The sequence below is a fragment of the Populus trichocarpa genome, chromosome 17 (assembly GCF_000002775.5).
Source record: "Populus trichocarpa isolate Nisqually-1 chromosome 17, P.trichocarpa_v4.1, whole genome shotgun sequence".
NCBI lineage: Eukaryota > Viridiplantae > Streptophyta > Magnoliopsida > Malpighiales > Salicaceae > Populus > Populus trichocarpa.
In genome coordinates this window covers 13,681,493-13,698,489 of record NC_037301.2, presented here as the reverse complement: position 1 = coordinate 13,698,489, position 16,997 = coordinate 13,681,493, and the positions used below count along the sequence as shown (strand labels likewise).

Here is a 16,997-nt window from a genome sequence, read left to right as displayed (position 1 = left end):
GTCATAAAAGTGTGATAATTAAATAGATTAATGAAAAAGAAAAAACAAAGAAAAAAAGTCAACATGAAGAAAAAAAGTAATGAAGAAAAAAAAAATCTGAATTAACTAGGTTAGGTTAACCCTTCAACCCAGGTTAACCCGTCAAACCTGGGATTCGCGTCATGAAAGTTTGATAACTAAATAGAAAAAAAATTTGACGGGTTAACTGAGTTAAACCGTCAAACCAGGTTAACTCGTCAAGCCCGGGATACGTGTTATGAAAGTCTGATAATTAAATAGAAAGAAATTTAACATTAACAAACTAAACTAAATGAAAAAAATTAATTAAAAAGAAAAAAAGTCAAAAAACAAATTCTGGGTTAACCCATTAAACTCGAGATCCATGTCATGAAAATCTGATAATTAAATAAAAAAATAACATTAACAAACTAAATTAAAAAAAATTATTAAAAGAAAACAACACAAATAAAAAGGCAAAAAAAATTTAAATAAAAACATCAAAAAAACAAAATGAAAATAAAAAACGAAAAAGAAAAAAAAAAGACAGCTATATTTTAGTATATATTATTATTATATTATTATAAGTATAATTATAATATATAAGTTATATTATTATAATTATAATTATAATATATAACTATAAGTATAGGCATGGGGAAAGCTACAGTGCTTTCCCCACGCCTTTTAGAGTATTACTTAATGGTATTTGTAATTTTAGAATAAATTTTGGCTTGCCTCCCACAATAAAATGCTGATTATGTAATCATTATCCATGAAGTTAGATAATCATACGTATTGTGTTGCCTTTAACGTGTCATTAATTTGTTATATTCGTAAATATATTTTGATATTTTTGATATACTAATATCAAAAATAAAAAAAATATTGTAATATATTTTTAATTAAAAAATATTTTTAAAAAAACATCATCCATCACATTACGATAATATTTGTTTCTGATGTTGGACAGTGTTTTCTTGTACTATATCAAAACCATTCAAAACAAGCTGGTGATTTTTTTTTTTCATGAAATCATTCAAAGATCTTAAAGCAATTGATGACAAAACAACTCAAAAGATAAATATCATTAATTTCCTCAAACTTGTTCCAAGTTTTCAATACTATTTGTACAAATAAAAATCCCTTTTATTATATGATTATTTCTAAAATGAAGTTATTATCATAACATGAATTACAATGGTTATCATTTCAAAAATCCCCTTTTCTTTTTTTTTTCTCTTAAAAATTCCTCTATGTTAGTAAATAGAGGTCGTAATCCAAAAATAAATAAATAATTTTTTTGTAAACATATTAATCAATAATTAATTATTGTATTTAACTCTTTAAGGAAATAATTAATCTCTTGATATATCAAGTTTGGGCCCATCATGTTGTGCCCCATCTCCAAAACAATACGAGTACCAAGCAAGACACCATGTTCGACATCAGATTCTCACCATCCAGCCGCCGCATCTCTAACTACCTTAACCGTCATATCGGAATCCAACAGTCCAGATTAAATCTTAACTCATTACCCGTATCACAGCCGTCGGATCACTAACAAACCAAAACCTATAAAGTGTCCATAATACCCCTGATCAAACACTCAGAGAACCCAAACAAACAGTAAGATCTCTCCTCAACAAGAACATTATCGTCCAAATATACATTTTTTCAAAATTTCCAGCGGGAACTAACTAACAAACTCTCCATACTGTTGAGAGAGTCCCTCTTGTATCTCTCTCGATTGCTCTTTTAGCAAGAGAAAACTTAAAGAACCAGAAACATTGCTGAAAGAGGGAGAGAGGACCAAAGTGGGTTTTCATTGAAAATGTCAATACCAAATCTTGAAAATTGCAAGAAAAGGAAAAGATGGCCAAAACTCTACGATTTCAACACATTTTGTGAACCGGATTGCCCCATTAATCCTAGGGGTCCTTTCCGCGATAACATGCGGCTTTTTCTTCAACAATGTGCAGAACCTGAAGATTATAAAGTAGAGGGCATGTCCATTTGGTGTACTTTGCTTGTTATTGAAAGTAAAAACTTTGTTGTTCCACTTTACACCATTGAAGAAGATGTTAAGGAGTCAGTTAGACCCTTTTGTGATCTGTGCAGATGCAACGGTAAAGCCTGAATCTTTTGCTTTTTTTATTGTTTATGTGATTTCTGAATTGGGTTTTGGTTTTTGTTCGTGAAATTGAGTTTCTTTGATTGAGTTTTGTAATGGGATTTTGTTGCTTTTGGGTTCGGGATTTTGGATTTGAGAAATGTAGTGGTTTCTGTGTTAGATTTTGGAAATTTAGTTTGTGTTCTATGATGGGTTTTCTATGTTTTTGGATTCGTGGCTTGAGAAAGTCGGTATCTTTTGATTAATTGGTAGGTTAATTTGAGATTTGGATCTTAATCTTGGGATTGATGTTTTATTCCTATTCATATTCTGCTGAATTTGATTCTATGGAGCTTGAAATGGCTAATCCTGACCTGGGGTTTTCTGTATGATTAATTTCTGGTACCTTACATTGGATTTTTTGCTATTCTTATCTGGGGTTCTTCAGTTATGGCTATTGTAGTTTCCTGGTTAAAATACTTCTGTGTTTGATTTTAATTCATTGTCAATATGTGGTTTAGGTTGGAGTCACAATTCTGTTTCCAAAAGAAAGTATCATATGATAATACCAGTTGATAGCGAGTGGAGTCAGAAATTGGAGGATGGCGTTTGTGATCTACAGACACATCTCTTGCATGGGTTGATTCACTGTAATGGTTTTGGTCATTTACTATGCATAAATGGGAGAGAAGGGGGTTCCAAGTATCTTTGTGGCCGGGAAATCATGGATCTTTGGGATCGTATTTGTGCAAGTCTTCGAACTAGGTAATCACAATTTGTACTGAAATTCAGGTTTTTTTGTAGTTAAGCAGTGGCTTAATGGAATCTGAATTTTAGAAATTTCCTTTCTTTTTTAGGAAAATCACTGTTGAGGATGTATCAAAGAAGCGGTCCATGGATCTTCGCCTTCTTTATGGGATTGCATATGGACATCCATGGTTTGGTAGATGGGGATACAAGTTTTGCCATGGAAGCTTTGGTGTGACAGAGCCCATATACTTCAAAGCAATTGAAATTCTGAGCTCTATGGAACTTGAGAAGATCATTCAAGATTTCAGTGACACGAGCCTAAGCAAAAGCATAAAGCAGATAATTCACTACTACAAAGACCTGAGTCCAACCCAGCTGATCACATTCAAAGATCTTCTTCGTTTCATGCTTGCCATCAGATCCTGTCCCTGTGTATGGAAGAAACAAAGCATGACTGCCACCACCACTTCAAAGCCTCCTATCAATATTGTTCTCCGGAGAAAGCCACTCATAAAGGAGAAATGTATGAAGTACAGAAATTTTAGCTCGTTGGTTGGTACAATGGACAGCAGATGGCCTACAAGAAGACTGCAATATGCAGCTGAAGTGATTGTGGATGCATTGAAAGCAAAGAAGGAGGACAAACACAGTCAAGAAGGAATGACTAGACAAGACGTGAGAGATGCAGCTCGAATGCACATTGGTGATACAGGCTTGCTTGATTATGTTCTGAAATCAATGAACAATGTGGTTGTTGGAAAGTATGTTGTCCAGCGGGCAGTTAACCCAAAAACAAGGATTCTTGAATACTCAATTGACGAGTTTGGCGACGGGATTATCCCTGTCAAGTCTGAACCAGAATCTGAAACAGTTCCGGCACAACCTCTTTTGCCTGGAGCTGATGTTAATGCTGATGTGGTCTTTGTATACGAGAATGTGCTGTTTAACTACCCAGAATCAGAATTGGTTGAAGTAGCAACTCAGGCAATTCTAGACAGCAAGCATTTTGTGAAGGAGTGGCCTTTTAGGGTTGAGAATGACCAGCTGTTGAGTTTCATATGCCAAGTGATGCCAACTTGGAATGATCTTGAAGCTAAATTTCACAGGAAAGCTCCTCCTGGCGAGATTATCGTGCTTCCATTGCATGCTTCTGTGCTGGAACTAAAGCAAGAAGCAGAAAGTGCATTGCGAGACACATACTGCATGCTGGAGAGGTTTGTTGTTATAGAGATAGAACACATGGAAAACCTAGATGATAAGGACTTGCTGTGTAAATTTGTCGAATCCGGTGCAGAGATTTTTGTGAAAGGGTATGGCATGGACATAAATTCTCAGTTGAGGTATGAAGGTGGGTCAGATAACTGGAAAGTAAGATGTGAATGTGGGGCTTGTGACGATGATGGGGAGAGAATGGTAGAATGTGACATTTGTGAGGTGTGGCAACACACACGCTGCAATGGAATTGATGATGCTGATACAGTACCACAATTGTTCATTTGTTCTGGATGCTGTGATTCTCTACTGCCAGGGAAAACTGAAACTCACCAGAGATTTGAGAGTTCTGATGATTTGTTGATGATTCCTGCAGCAATTGGATATGGAGCAGAGGCTGCAGAGCCTTTTTACGAAGGTACAAATCTCTCTTTCTATGGTTCTCTGAGTCTGCAAAATTTTGCTGGTATACAGAGTAGTTTGGATTACTTTTTTTCTTCTGATGATTTGTTGATGATTCCTGCAGCAATTGGATATGGAGCAGAGGCTGCAGAGCCTTTTTACCAAGGTACAAATCTCTCTTTCTATGGTTCTCTGAGTCTGCAATAGTTTGCTGGTATACAGAGTAGTTTGGATTACTTTTTTTCTTCCTAGTGCACAACTATGGGGCAAATTAGAAAGTGGGAAGAATCCAGATTGTCAGTTTTTGGTGGTTTAATAACGAACTGGCCTGGTGCCTTTGTTTGGGTGCTTGATTAGAGTTCCAATATTTTTCAAAAAAAAAAAAGAAATAACTGCTGAAGATTTCTCAACTTATAATTAACTATTGATTGAATCAAGGTTAATATTTGTCATGTTTGCAGCTTGAATGCGCTTTGACAATGACGCTTTGGTTGATATGAGCTGAAATATCAATGAACAGTGTTGGAAGGTATATTCCAGCCAGCCTCTAGTGCCTGGAGCTGATATCTATGCTGATGTGGTTTTTTATAAATGATGATGAACTTTTCGACAACCCAGAATCAGAAATTGGTTCAATCAGCAACCCAGGCGATTTAGGACATCAAGGAATTCCACTGATCAATGAGTGTTAGGTAAGGACTAACATGCTTTTATATGGTCTTTTTTTTATACCTTAACCTGAGAATCACACAGCATGATTCTTGTACACAAACAACATGAAAGAGGTTTTGTACAATTTGTAAGTGGATGATACAAAATAAAATGCAAAGGATACAGAATGAGATTGGCTACGTGTTCTTTTGTGGATGACAAGTGATGGCCTTCTTTTCAAATCTCTGACTCACGTACAGATTAGCATACAGATTATTTCGAACCATAAGAATGGTTGCAACTTTTCGATGATGCAGGGAACTAGACAGATTGTCTGGTATAATTCGCATTTCTTGTCATATGCATATTCAGGTGCAGAATATATTTACCACTCACATGTTCATCCAACAAGCTAACAAGCCCTATCTAACTTTGAGCTTGGTTTGAGCACCTTAAACTCAATATGTTGCTATTTCAATCATAAAAGTTTCGTGCATTCCCCGATTTAGTACTGCAAATATAGTGCTGGCCAACTTAATTCCTATTGTTTTTGTTCGCTACATATTTGAACACTTTGTTTTCAAGCTTTTGCAGTTACAAGCTTCTTTTGAAATAGATACAATCCCTAGCATAAACAGCCCTATCTCCCGCTTCTGTTTGCTACACATTTTCTGTCAATTGTACGAATTTATTGCTGAGAGAATGCTATTAATCAATATGCATAATTCATTCTCGAAGCCCTAACGGTTTCTTTCTTGCATAAATCTGTAGTTTAATAATCACTGCAGTAGTTATTCCCCATGATATATGTACTGTGCACACCAGGAATTTGTGCAGGCTGCAAAGAACATTCTCTTTGGTCAATATTTTTTCCTTTCTGTAAATGCCTTCACTGTGTTAAGATGGAGAGCAGTCATAATCTATCTGATACTTCTTCTTCTTCTTATGGTTAGCTTTGAAGAGCCTGTAAAATGCCACCCCTGCTACTAAATCACCTAATTCTGTTAATTATGAGATGTTGACTGTGTTTTCGCAAATCCTTCACCTGTAACTTATTACATTTTATTGTTTCTGAAATAGTAGTTCTGTCAATTGCTAGCAACTTGTACAATACCACCTATGGACTACATCATGAACCATGAATATATATTATCTTAGTTGCCTGTTGCTACTGCATCATTGCTGTGGTATTATCACATTGTCATTGCTGCTATTCTAGTTCCTGCATGCACTAAGGATGCCGTGAGGCCATTCTATTGACACTTCCCCATGTTTAAAAAATTTGGGGATTTAAGCATTTGATGCTATGAAAACCTTTACGATTAAGAAACAACCTGAATAATATGTTAGCATAACCAAACATATAGCTATTGTGACAAAAAGAAACGGAACCACAGTACATATTACCTAAAATTAAAAGCAAGAAAAGAAAAGAAAATGTACCATTCACATTATTCATGCTCTGATAAGATCCCTCATTAAATTTCTCCAAAATAAAATAAACAAAAGAAAAGTTTAAATAACAAAGACTAATAAAGAAATTAAATTACTAGCAAATTTAAATCACCAAGAATTCTTCAATGGCTTCTCTAACAAAGCTGAGAGGTACATTTCTCTAAGCTCTGCTCCGCGATCAAGCTTTTTGCCCACCACCCATTTCAACTTGATGAATCCAATGCTCTCAATGAGTGGCTTGTAAACATCCAAAAATTGATCTTCCACGCAGAAGAAATGATCAAGCCAAAACAGCCCGCCAGGCCTAAGCACTCTATAGATATCAAACATCAAGAAATGAAGCAAAGTTGAAGGAATCCAGTTACTCAAAACATGCATAGAGTGAACAATGTCCAAAGTGTTGTCAAAGAATGGTAGCCTTTGTGATATGCTTATGTACAAAGGCATAACACCTCTTGAAGCAATGAAGTTGTTGAAGGGACCATTCAAGTTCATTGAAGTTGTTATAATGGTGATGTTCCTTTCCCTCATCCTTACAGCAAATGTAGCCACACCACCACCAATGTCAAGCCCAATTCGGATTGTTCCAGGCTTCTTTGTTGCAAGAACTTCATCGATTGTGAAATCAAGTGACCCTTCAATGGTTTGTCTTGAAGCCCACCTATTCTGTTCTCTACCGTGTAAATCAAAGCAGTCTTTACAATCATCAAAACCCTTTTGAGTTTTCCCTCTGTTGATTAGACAAGTGTAGTCCTTGCAAGTATAAGCTGTCCACACAACTGAAGAATTGGGTGGGGTAGTCCAAAGACTAGTTGGAAGCGGGTAGGGCTCAACATAGTCAGGCTGAGCAGCAGGGCGGCAACGGCGGCGAGGGAGAGGTTCACAGCCTTTGAGGAGGAGTTTTTGTGCAAATAGTTCATCATCAGGACAGGATCCATTAACTTTGTAGGACATAAAACGACTAAGTTCATCAGGAAACCGAGTGCAGGCTTGGCCTACAGGAGGATAGAAGGTATCAGAATCAAAATTCGTGTTGAAACCAAGTGGGAGAACTTGGCCTGAAGAGAAGGCAAGAAATTCTGATGGGAGGTCTATTGTTGCTTGTGGGGTATCAGGATTTCCTGTGCCATCTGAGTCAGTAGTGCTGGGACTTCTTCTTTTAGTGAATGTGGTGGTACTTGAGATGGGGTTGAGAGAGCAGGAAGAGGAGGAGTAGAAGGTAGAGGAGATGAATAGAGTTAGGAGATTTGTTGACAAGAGAAGGAAGAGGTAGAAGGGATTGGTGGAGAGAGACTTGGGTTGATTAGGAGAATCCATTTTGGGATGAAGATCACAATCACTTTGTGTTGAAGCTAATAGCAGTGACTTAGTGAGGTTTAGAGTAGGAGATGGGCATGGCGTTTCAATCTATCTAGATGTTCCTAGGGCATTTAGAACAAAAAAAGAAGAAAAAAGGAGTAGATAGACCTGATAAATAAACTATAAGGTTTCCAATGACATGGATCAATAATCAAATAACATGGATGGTTTAATCTTGGGGAAGCTCATTGATGTCACCTACTTGAATATATTTCCTGGAGCAACATAATGATATACCAGTGTAGCAGGTGAAATGTCAACAATGAGAGATGCTCTATGAAGTCAAACTTCATAAAATAGTGCTTCTGCTGCAGCCTGGTTCTTATAAACTGTGATTTGAGACCTTGGAGAGATGTAAAGGTGGAATGATTGTGGCTCCATATGAACATGGAGTGGGCAAATTTGAGGCCTGTAAGGCTAGAAAGGTACCAAGGAATTCAATGATCAACACTAGCTACCCTAATATTGAAATCCTTTTTACTGGGAATCAGCTGATTTCGTTGGAATGCGCACACACAATGGCAAGATTCACATGCATGCCCGAAACTTGTGCATCTAATCTATTACAACTCAAGAGATTTAGAGTAGAAAATCATAAATCTTTCTAAAATTCTTTGCTTACTATTCACTCATTCATTCACTGTAATCAATGCCCTTGTTTCCGCATCGCAAACCAAATATTTTAGCACAAGTTGCAAGATCGGTAGCTTCATGGATTAATTAGCAACTTGACAAGTGTATTTGTACATACTTTACTACTTGGTCTTTGAGCTCTTCCATGAATTTAATGTTTAGATAAAGATATTTGAAAAACCCAAGATTTACATTAACAAAAGATTTATTTTTTCATCTTTTTCGTTTAGCTAGTTGGATAGGGCGTAACTGAGGGATTTGTTGAAGTTTACCTTGAAGTGGGGAAAGATTTTTTTTAAAAAAAAAAAAGGTTCAATTGACGAATTTAATTTTTTTTGGAATAATGTTTTTATTATATAATTTTTTTTAAAAGAACCCATCACCAAAATCCTCTTATTTTTTTAATCAAAATTTAAAAGATGATATGCAAAAATTGATACAAAAATATTTTTTTACTTTAAAACAAGAAAATAAACATTAATAACTTCATTTTTTGGATAAATATTTGTTTGGAATATGTCTAAATGAAGTATGGAATATAGTTTTCTTGAAGTCCCTTTTTCTTATTAAAAAAAGATTATTTTATTTAGAAACTGAACAGTTACATTATTTTACACGATTAAAGCAATAGAGCTAGGAGAATCCTCTACCAAGATACATTCAAAGTCAACAAATCTAGCTAGTAAAAAAGATGATTTTAATTAGAAATAAGAATTAAGAAGAACTAGACTTTGACCATGGATCCAATTGCCTGCTCGATCCAATCTAGCCCAGGACTTCTTAAACAAGCCTGCAACCAACACATATTGAGGGCTAAATAGCTTTGAAGATTGCAAGCCCAGATACCTGGTTTTAGCCTTCTTCAGAGACCCAAGAACGCACCTACCACTCTACCTTCTTCCCATAAAACTACAAAAAAACAGTACAAGACAGAGCAGAGCGAGAGATCCATCTTTCTTTTGGTAAAGGTAGATAGATCCGTCAACTATCCCATATTAAGAAAAAGAAGAAAAAACCCTACGCAAGTGCCCACCTTGCTATGCGACAAAAGCTTTGACAGCAACAACAGTCTCTACTCCCACAAAAACAAATGAAATAAGTCCTGGTGCCCGTGCGAGTTCAATAATTCGGTGCCGTCAGCTCAACTCCAACCAGCCTGCCAAGTATGACTTGACAGGTAGAGCAAATAAAATTCATGCCAGACAGCTAGAGTGTTTATATACAAAAAAATTAATATGAAATAGGGTTAATTAAGTTTAGGTTCAGATGGTAATAATAAATTCAAGCATGGATAGAGCATATATACATCAATAAATCTCAATATTCTAATTATTGATTTTTGAGTAATTTGTACACAATTGAATGAATTCAAAATCTTCTATGTATCTGTTTGTATTTTCTTGCCTAAACTGTTTGAGAAACACGAAATCAGTATGATCTTTTGAGATACTTGAAATCTGCTGTAGAATCAAAACAATCTAACCTAACTCTACAAAGATTCAGCAGTTTTAGCAACTCTTTAAGCTTCTCTTTTGTGCTCTCGCCACAACCCACTTGCAGTAAGACCAATAATTTCTGAAAAGCACCCACTTGAAGTGCCTCAACTACCACACCTCCTTCAGCATCATCATCCTCTGGTCTGTATTGAGAATTCTTGAAGAGCTTCCAGAGAATGGAGACTGACAATTCTGATGCCAAACCTGATACTTTCAAGATTTTCTTGATCAAAACAGCAACAATTAGAGCATTCTCATAGGCCTTTTCTCTCCCTTCTTTGCAATCACAAATATGGTCCAGAACACCTAATGCCTTCTCACATATGCTTTTATCTCCATCAACAAGAATCTCTACGATCACTGACACCAAACCCATTTCCACAAACATTGGTATCATCTTCTCATTGAGGCTTGATGGTGAAGTCATGTAGAAAATTGCCATCAATGAAGCCTTGGTAGCAGTAGGGCAAATAGGCTCCTTGATCAACTTAACCAGTGCTGCAAACACGCCTTCAATCCCCACCAAGGCACTCACATGTTTTTGATCCAAAGCAAGAAGATTTTTAAGCACCAAAGCTGCATTTTGCCTTGCTGAAAGATCTCCACTCTTCAAGAACCATACCAAACAATTCAAAGACCTAACCGACCCAAGCTTACTTTGGCCTTCTTCACCAAGTGGAAACATCCATACCAAAACCGATAAAATCTCTCCCAACAAATCCTCATCTTTCCCCACTGAAACACTTGCGAAGGACTCGAAACAAGCCGATAAGACACAACCAGCCCCATTCTCCACAATACACTTCTTGTTGCGCTCACTCTCTTTACCCCAGTTCTTGATCTTCCTAACCAATTCCCGACACTTCTTTTGCTCCCCACGTCGAGTTGCATCATTAACCCTCTTACAAGTCTCCGAAACGTCATAGGGTGTCACTGGAACGCGAGGCGTAGGAATCCTATCGACACCATAAGAACGGTTCTCCACGCACCAATCTTGAATCATCTTTCTTATGGAATGATTTGGTATCTGATCATAGCTTGCTAACACCTGGTTTGTAACCGGACACGTTAGGTTGCCCTCTTCAATCCATTTTTCAATGCTTTCTCTGTCATATGTGATTCCCGTGGACAATGTGACAGGATCTTTCATCAAGTCAAGAGAAATCGGGCAGCAGAAGTGCCTAGGATTCGAGATTTCCATGTCTGAATTGATTTCTTGGCTTGGAATCTTGTTTTTCTTCGAATTTCTTCTTGATCTCCAGGAAAGTATCATTGTATATGCTTGAATTTATCTAGTTATGTCAAGGTCTGTAAGGTATGTTTTGGGTTTTGCTTGTGGGCTAGAGAATTCGATGATAGAATTCTTGTGAAGTGGTGATGTCTTTATATGGTGGTCATTTTTCTTGGTGGTCAAAGCTAGGTAAGAGCTGGACAGAAGACTTCAAAAAATGAAGAAAGCGTGGACGGTTTGCTGAATTGGAAACGTGGAATGTTGACTGTTGAACGAGGGAATAATGCAGTGTGTAAAGAGCGTTAAGAATATCCGGAGAAAGGGTTGATAGCTGAGGGTCTCAGTCAAATTAAGCAGCAGGTGGACCGGCTTGGTTTCTTAAGGCATAAGTTCCATGAAAACATGAAAATATGTACGATGTTATTAAATCCGACTTAGTTACGTGTAAGATTTGAGTGGTGGTGGTTTAAAATATTTTTTATTTATAAATATATTAAAATAAATTTGTTTTAATTTTTTTAAAATTATTTTTAACATCAGCACATTAAAAAGATCTAAAATCATAAAAAATATTTTATTTTAAATAAAAAAAATCAAAATTTAAAGAAACACGGTTTGCACCACATTCCAAACGAGACCTTAAGCAGTTGATCTCGGCAAGTTCAAGGATGAGATGAGTTGACCCGATGAACTAGTTCAATATAATTTTTTTATTTTATAAAAAAAATCATTTAAAAAATATAAATAGTTTTCTTGAAATAACTAGATTCACAAGTTAATCTGAATTTTTTACTAAATCACACCAAATTAATTCTCGTAAAATCTACTCTAACCCAACCAACCTGTGTGTTGTAACCTAATTTTGGATCCACCAAGATTTTCTCAAATGTTATTTTATTTCTATTATTATTTATAAAAATCCAAAAAAATTAAGAAAAAGGAAAATTCAAAAATATATTTTTCTCGAGTCAACCGCATCTTTCCATAAGAACCGATTCCACCGAGTCAATACGGGTCAAAACATGTCGACCAGGGTAAAAAATGAGTTTTCGGTCAAAACCGTCATTTTCGGTCAAAACTGAGTCCACCGAGTCAATACGGGTCAAACCATGTCGACCAGGGTAAAAAATGAGTTTTCGGTCAAAACCGAGTCCACCGAGTCAATACGGGTCAAACCATGTCGACCAGGGTAAAAAATGAGTTTTAAGCCGTTTCGGGTCAAAACCGTCATTTTCGGTCAAAACCGAGTCCATCAAGTCAATACGGGTCCGACCATGTCGACCGGGGTAAAAAATAAGTTTCAGGCCATTTTGGGTCAAAACTGTTATTTTTGGTCAAAACTGTTATTTTTGGTCAAAACCCAGTTCACCGGGTTGATACCCATCAAAAGTTTTTTCCAGTGTTTCGACATAATTTTCGGTCATTAAAATGAATTTTTAGTGGTTGAAACGGGGTTTTTCTAATACTGAAATGAGTTTTTAATTTTACCTATATAAATATATATTATTATATATAATAAAAAAATAAAAATAAAAATTTGTCAAAGGAGCAGGTGCACCGAAAGCAGATGATCCATTTTTTCTTCAAAGCAAATCGGTGGTGATTTGGATGTCCGTGTCATTGGCTATAAATAGCCAGTGATAGTGCGCCAGAGGGAGAGGAGAGAAAAAAGAGAAAAAAGAAAAAAAGAGAAAGAAAAAAAAGAAAAAAGAGAAGAGAGATACATACTATTCAGGTTTTTTTTTTACTATTTCTTCACGAGAGTAGGATATTGATTTTTATTAAAAACAATATGAAAAATACCAAATATATCCTAATTGTTAGATCTAATAGTGTTTAGATCTGAACCGTTGATTTAATAAAATACAATAGGGCTTATCACACCAGATTAAAACCCAGACACATCTCAGCCCTTGAAATAATCTAAGTTTTGATCCCGTTGCGCCACGTCATCCGGTGTACCGAGATTTCAGTGCGCCGCGTCACACCAGATAAACACTCTGATCATCCGGACCGTCCGATCACCTGCAGATCCAGCCAATCACAGCCGTAGGATCAGTTCAACTGCGATCCAACGGTTCACAGCCTCCGACTGCACCGTTGCACCATGTGCGCGTTCACACCGTAGCACTTCTCAGACTCCCTCTCTCCTCTCGCCGGCGACGCTCTCTCTCTCTCATCCGATCTCCACTTTCCGGACGTCTCCAGCCTCCGCACCACCACAGAAAGGTTTCTACCCTGCTTTAAAGAAAAAACCTGGTGGTTCTCATCGTTTTCTCCGCCTCATCTGGCCGGAAAAGGGCCGCGATTTTCGTCGGCCACCGAAGCTTCAAGTCGTCGATTCTCGCTCATCAGCCATCAACGGCCGTCAATACCACCACCATAACAATCCTCGACATCAGATCTACCAGGATCGACCATCGGTTGGCCAGAAATCTCGCCGGGAAATCTCCCCGCCGCCAACAGTAGCCGCGCGTGTGCCACACGCGCCGCCAGTGGCATTTTCGTAATTTTCAGAGAATTTCGAGGGTATTTCAGTATTTTACCTATACAGTGACACTCAAGTAATTTTTTGGGTTTCTACTGGTATTTTTGATATTTTTTTTCATATATAAATGCTTGTAAATTTTCTTGCATGTTGTAAAAAAATACAAAACCCAAAGTCGACACGTCTCTTTTTTTAAAAGGACCGATGTCAAAAATGTAAATACCAAATATGGATTATGTCCATTATTTCTTTTGGTAACCCAAACGTAACTCTCCTTTTTAGGACAAACGTCAATATTTTAGACGAGTCTCCTAATTTTTAGGGACTGATGTCATTTTTAACGTGTCTCCTATTTTTAGGGACCGACGTTAACCATTTGAAAAAAACAAATTACCAATAAACCCAAAATATAATGGATTATATCCATTATTTCTTTTGGTAACCCAGACGTAACTCTCCTTTTTAGGGACAAACGTCAATATTTTAGACGAGTCTCCTAATTTTTAGGGACTGATGTCATTTTTAACGTGTCTCCTATTTTTAGGGACCGACGTTAATCATTTAAAAAAGAATTACAAATAAGCCCAAAATATAATCGCATTTGAATCAAACAAAAAACACACAAGTAAGGGTAACCTTTCTATTGAAAGGATGTTTTAAGGGTGGTGTCTACCTTCCCTTAATCATAACTAACCCCGTACCCGAATCTCTGGGACCAGTGTCTAATTTGGGATTTCTAGTTCCCTCAAATTACTAGATGGCGACTCCAATAAAATCTTTGTTTCCCCCAATTGAGAAAAAAACCTTTTTTGTTAAATAAACAACAAAAAAAACGGGAGCCGTCGCCCGACGTCGTGTATCGACACTGTGTTTGGATCCTGGGTTAACCTTACAGTTCAGGGCAAGTTTACAAGAGTACAATGGGCAACCCTTTCCTAACTCATGGTTTGTACAGGTGGAGGTGGAGCTCATATTATTATCTAGTCATTGTAGTTGAATAGAATTGATTGATTAGTCCTTGTTGTTTTGGATAACATATGTTTAATCCCTGTGTATTTGTTATCTAATTCATTTACAACTTAATCCTTTCTTTTATGTGTAATATTTAAAAAAAATAAAAAGAAAATATTTCTCTATTTTTTTTAAATTATTACAGAATTTAATAAGAATAAAATTGTATGATAATAAATCTTAAAGTGTTCAAAAAATATATATTTTAAGCAAAAAAACACAATAAGTAAAAGTTACACAATGAAATTTATTGTAAGGCTTTTATAATAAAAAAAATCAAATATATTTTTAGGATCTTATGGAAAAATAAGATAAGACATGACTTATTTGGAAGAAAAAATTGATTAATTTTGAGAAAGGACTAAATTATAATTAATTCATAATTAAAGGAATGGTTTATGGCCCATGGGCCTGCTCAATTGTAGTTTGGAAAGTGATATAAGTTACCAGTCTTTGAGCCCAAATAAAAGAAGAGTTCTACCTTTGCTTAATAGTTTGGATCGTTAGGATCCAAAGACGTTGACTACTATTGGATCTTAACATAGAAAAGAGGACCTTCCTTCCTTCTCTCTCTCTCTCTCTCTCTCTCTCTCTCTCTCTCTCTCTCTCTCTATATATATATATATATATATATATATATATATATATATATATATATAAGTGTTGGTCTGGGAACACGGTAAAGCTCGAATTTCTAAGAAATGGGAAGCGGAAAATGCATCGGAACGGGGTACAACGCGTGTTCTTAAAAATGAAAAGTGCTTTTTGTTGCTTTTTTTTTTCTTTTTTAACACGGTCTATTTGGTTATAATTAATGTTCTTAAATAGTATTTAAATACTGCTTTGGAATAGAAAAAATAAAAATATATGTGGTTAAAAAATTAAAGATAAAAACAAAAAAAATAAATTTTTCTCTAAAAATTTTTAAAGTGAATTTATATACTATTTAAAAAAAAAGAGATATGAATATGTCTTTAGATATAATATTTATTATTTTTATCCATAAAATATTTATATAAAAACTTTTTAATTTCAAAATTATTGAAGTAAGACAAATAAAAATAATTATTATAATAGTTTTAAAACATGATACGGAGATTGATATGAGGTAATACACGGCTTATAATTAACAACTTCTCACATTTTCTTTTGTAAGTAAATTCTCTAATATTTTGATTTTCCTTACCTATAAGCTAAACCTCCTGAGATCTTATGATATGTTGATAGAATATAGAAATTAATTCTCTAAATTTTTATTTTTCTTAAGTGAAGCCTCTCATGATATGTTTAGTAGCATCTTGTAAGCAAAATTGTGGAGGAGAGTGAAGAAACGTTTTTTTTTTTATTTGCATTACGTGTGAGTGATATTTTCCGAAGAAAATCTTGCAAAGAGGCTTCAATTTTGTTGTATTACCCAACTAAAATACATAGATTTTATTTTTATTTTATTTTTGCATCGACAAAGACATTAGCATGTCCTGATGTATAGGTCCACACATGAGAGATTTAGGGCATAAAGAATGAAAATAACCCAATAGACAAGTGACAGATGCCTTGGGAAACTAAGAGGTGGAACGTGAACCCCACGTTAGGGCAGACAACTACAGCACAGCACTTGCATATGCTTCCCCTGTAAAGAAAGACAAAGTCCTAACTCGGTGCCCTCCTCCTCTGTTTTCATGGATGGGGAAACCTTTTTTCTGATTTCTCTGCATGTTACTTGTTTCGCTTATCCAATATATTTCTTGTCCTTTTCTTTTCCGAACAAAACAAATTATATTGCATTTATTTTGAATCTAATGCACTGAAACATACACGAACTCTGTTTCTTTTCCAGTGAAAAGATAGCTGTTAAACTCGTTCCAAAATAAATAAAATTTTAAACAAAATAAATAAAATTTTGATGGATAATATTTTGGCCACGATGGCTCTTAGCTGCTCATGAATTTAACCTTTCGATGCGATAACTGGAGCACTTTTCAAGAACAGATCCCAAACATTTTAGGTTCAGTTTGCAAGCTGTCGTATGATTGCATGTAGGAAAAAAGAAAATTAAAAGTTGATAGTTGCTGTTTCCAAGGAACAAACCTTTACACAACATTTTTCTTGGAAAAGGCATCATCTTTGCCCTGCCATGGAGCTTTACTTTCTTTTTCTTGCCTTGTTTTTACAATGAAAGCTTTCTCATTGCCGTCTCAG

The 16,997-nt window shown here is 35.7% G+C and overlaps 3 protein-coding genes across 4 annotated transcripts; 1 reads left to right on the top strand and 2 right to left on the bottom strand.

Annotated features, from left to right (window-relative positions):
• Window positions 1–1,469: 1,469 nt before the first annotated feature.
• LOC18106592 (PHD finger protein MALE MEIOCYTE DEATH 1) lies at window positions 1,470–5,372 on the top strand. 2 transcript variants are annotated; one of them, XM_006372461.3, is made up of 5 exons: window positions 1,473–2,126; window positions 2,632–2,875; window positions 2,968–4,490; window positions 4,599–4,640; window positions 4,936–5,372. In XM_006372461.3, exons 1-5 carry the CDS (start codon window positions 1,832–1,834, stop codon window positions 4,938–4,940), a joined length of 2,109 nt encoding a protein of 702 aa, XP_006372523.2. In that variant the 5' UTR covers window positions 1,473–1,831; the 3' UTR covers window positions 4,941–5,372. The 2 variants fall into 2 exon arrangements, with proteins under 2 accessions (XP_052304610.1, XP_006372523.2); XM_052448650.1 differs by lacking the exon at window positions 4,599–4,640 and having other exon boundaries at window positions 1,470–2,126.
• Window positions 5,373–6,552: 1,180 nt separating this feature from the next.
• On the bottom strand, window positions 6,553–8,550 carry LOC18106593 (probable methyltransferase At1g29790). The gene has a single exon (XM_006372462.3). The coding sequence runs from the start codon at window positions 7,895–7,897 to the stop codon at window positions 6,689–6,691; it is 1,209 nt and encodes a 402-aa protein (XP_006372524.3). The 5' UTR covers window positions 7,898–8,550; the 3' UTR covers window positions 6,553–6,688.
• A 1,325-nt stretch (window positions 8,551–9,875) lies between these two features.
• LOC18106594 (U-box domain-containing protein 21) lies at window positions 9,876–11,437 on the bottom strand. The gene has a single exon (XM_006372463.3). It carries the CDS (start codon window positions 11,339–11,341, stop codon window positions 10,001–10,003), a length of 1,341 nt encoding a protein of 446 aa, XP_006372525.2. The 5' UTR covers window positions 11,342–11,437; the 3' UTR covers window positions 9,876–10,000.
• Window positions 11,438–16,997: the final 5,560 nt, after the last annotated feature.

Coding starts and splice junctions, on each gene's coding strand:
- LOC18106593 (XM_006372462.3), bottom strand. CDS start 7,897: ATGGATTCTCCTAATCAACCCAAGTCTCTCTCCACCAATCCCTTCTAC.
- LOC18106594 (XM_006372463.3), bottom strand. CDS start 11,341: ATGATACTTTCCTGGAGATCAAGAAGAAATTCGAAGAAAAACAAGATT.
- LOC18106592 (XM_006372461.3), top strand. CDS start 1,832: ATGTCAATACCAAATCTTGAAAATTGCAAGAAAAGGAAAAGATGGCCA. Junction 2,127..2,631: donor TGATCTGTGCAGATGCAACG/GTAAAGCCTGAA, acceptor TATGTGGTTTAG/GTTGGAGTCACAATTCTGTT. Junction 2,876..2,967: donor TGTGCAAGTCTTCGAACTAG/GTAATCACAATT, acceptor TTTCTTTTTTAG/GAAAATCACTGTTGAGGATG.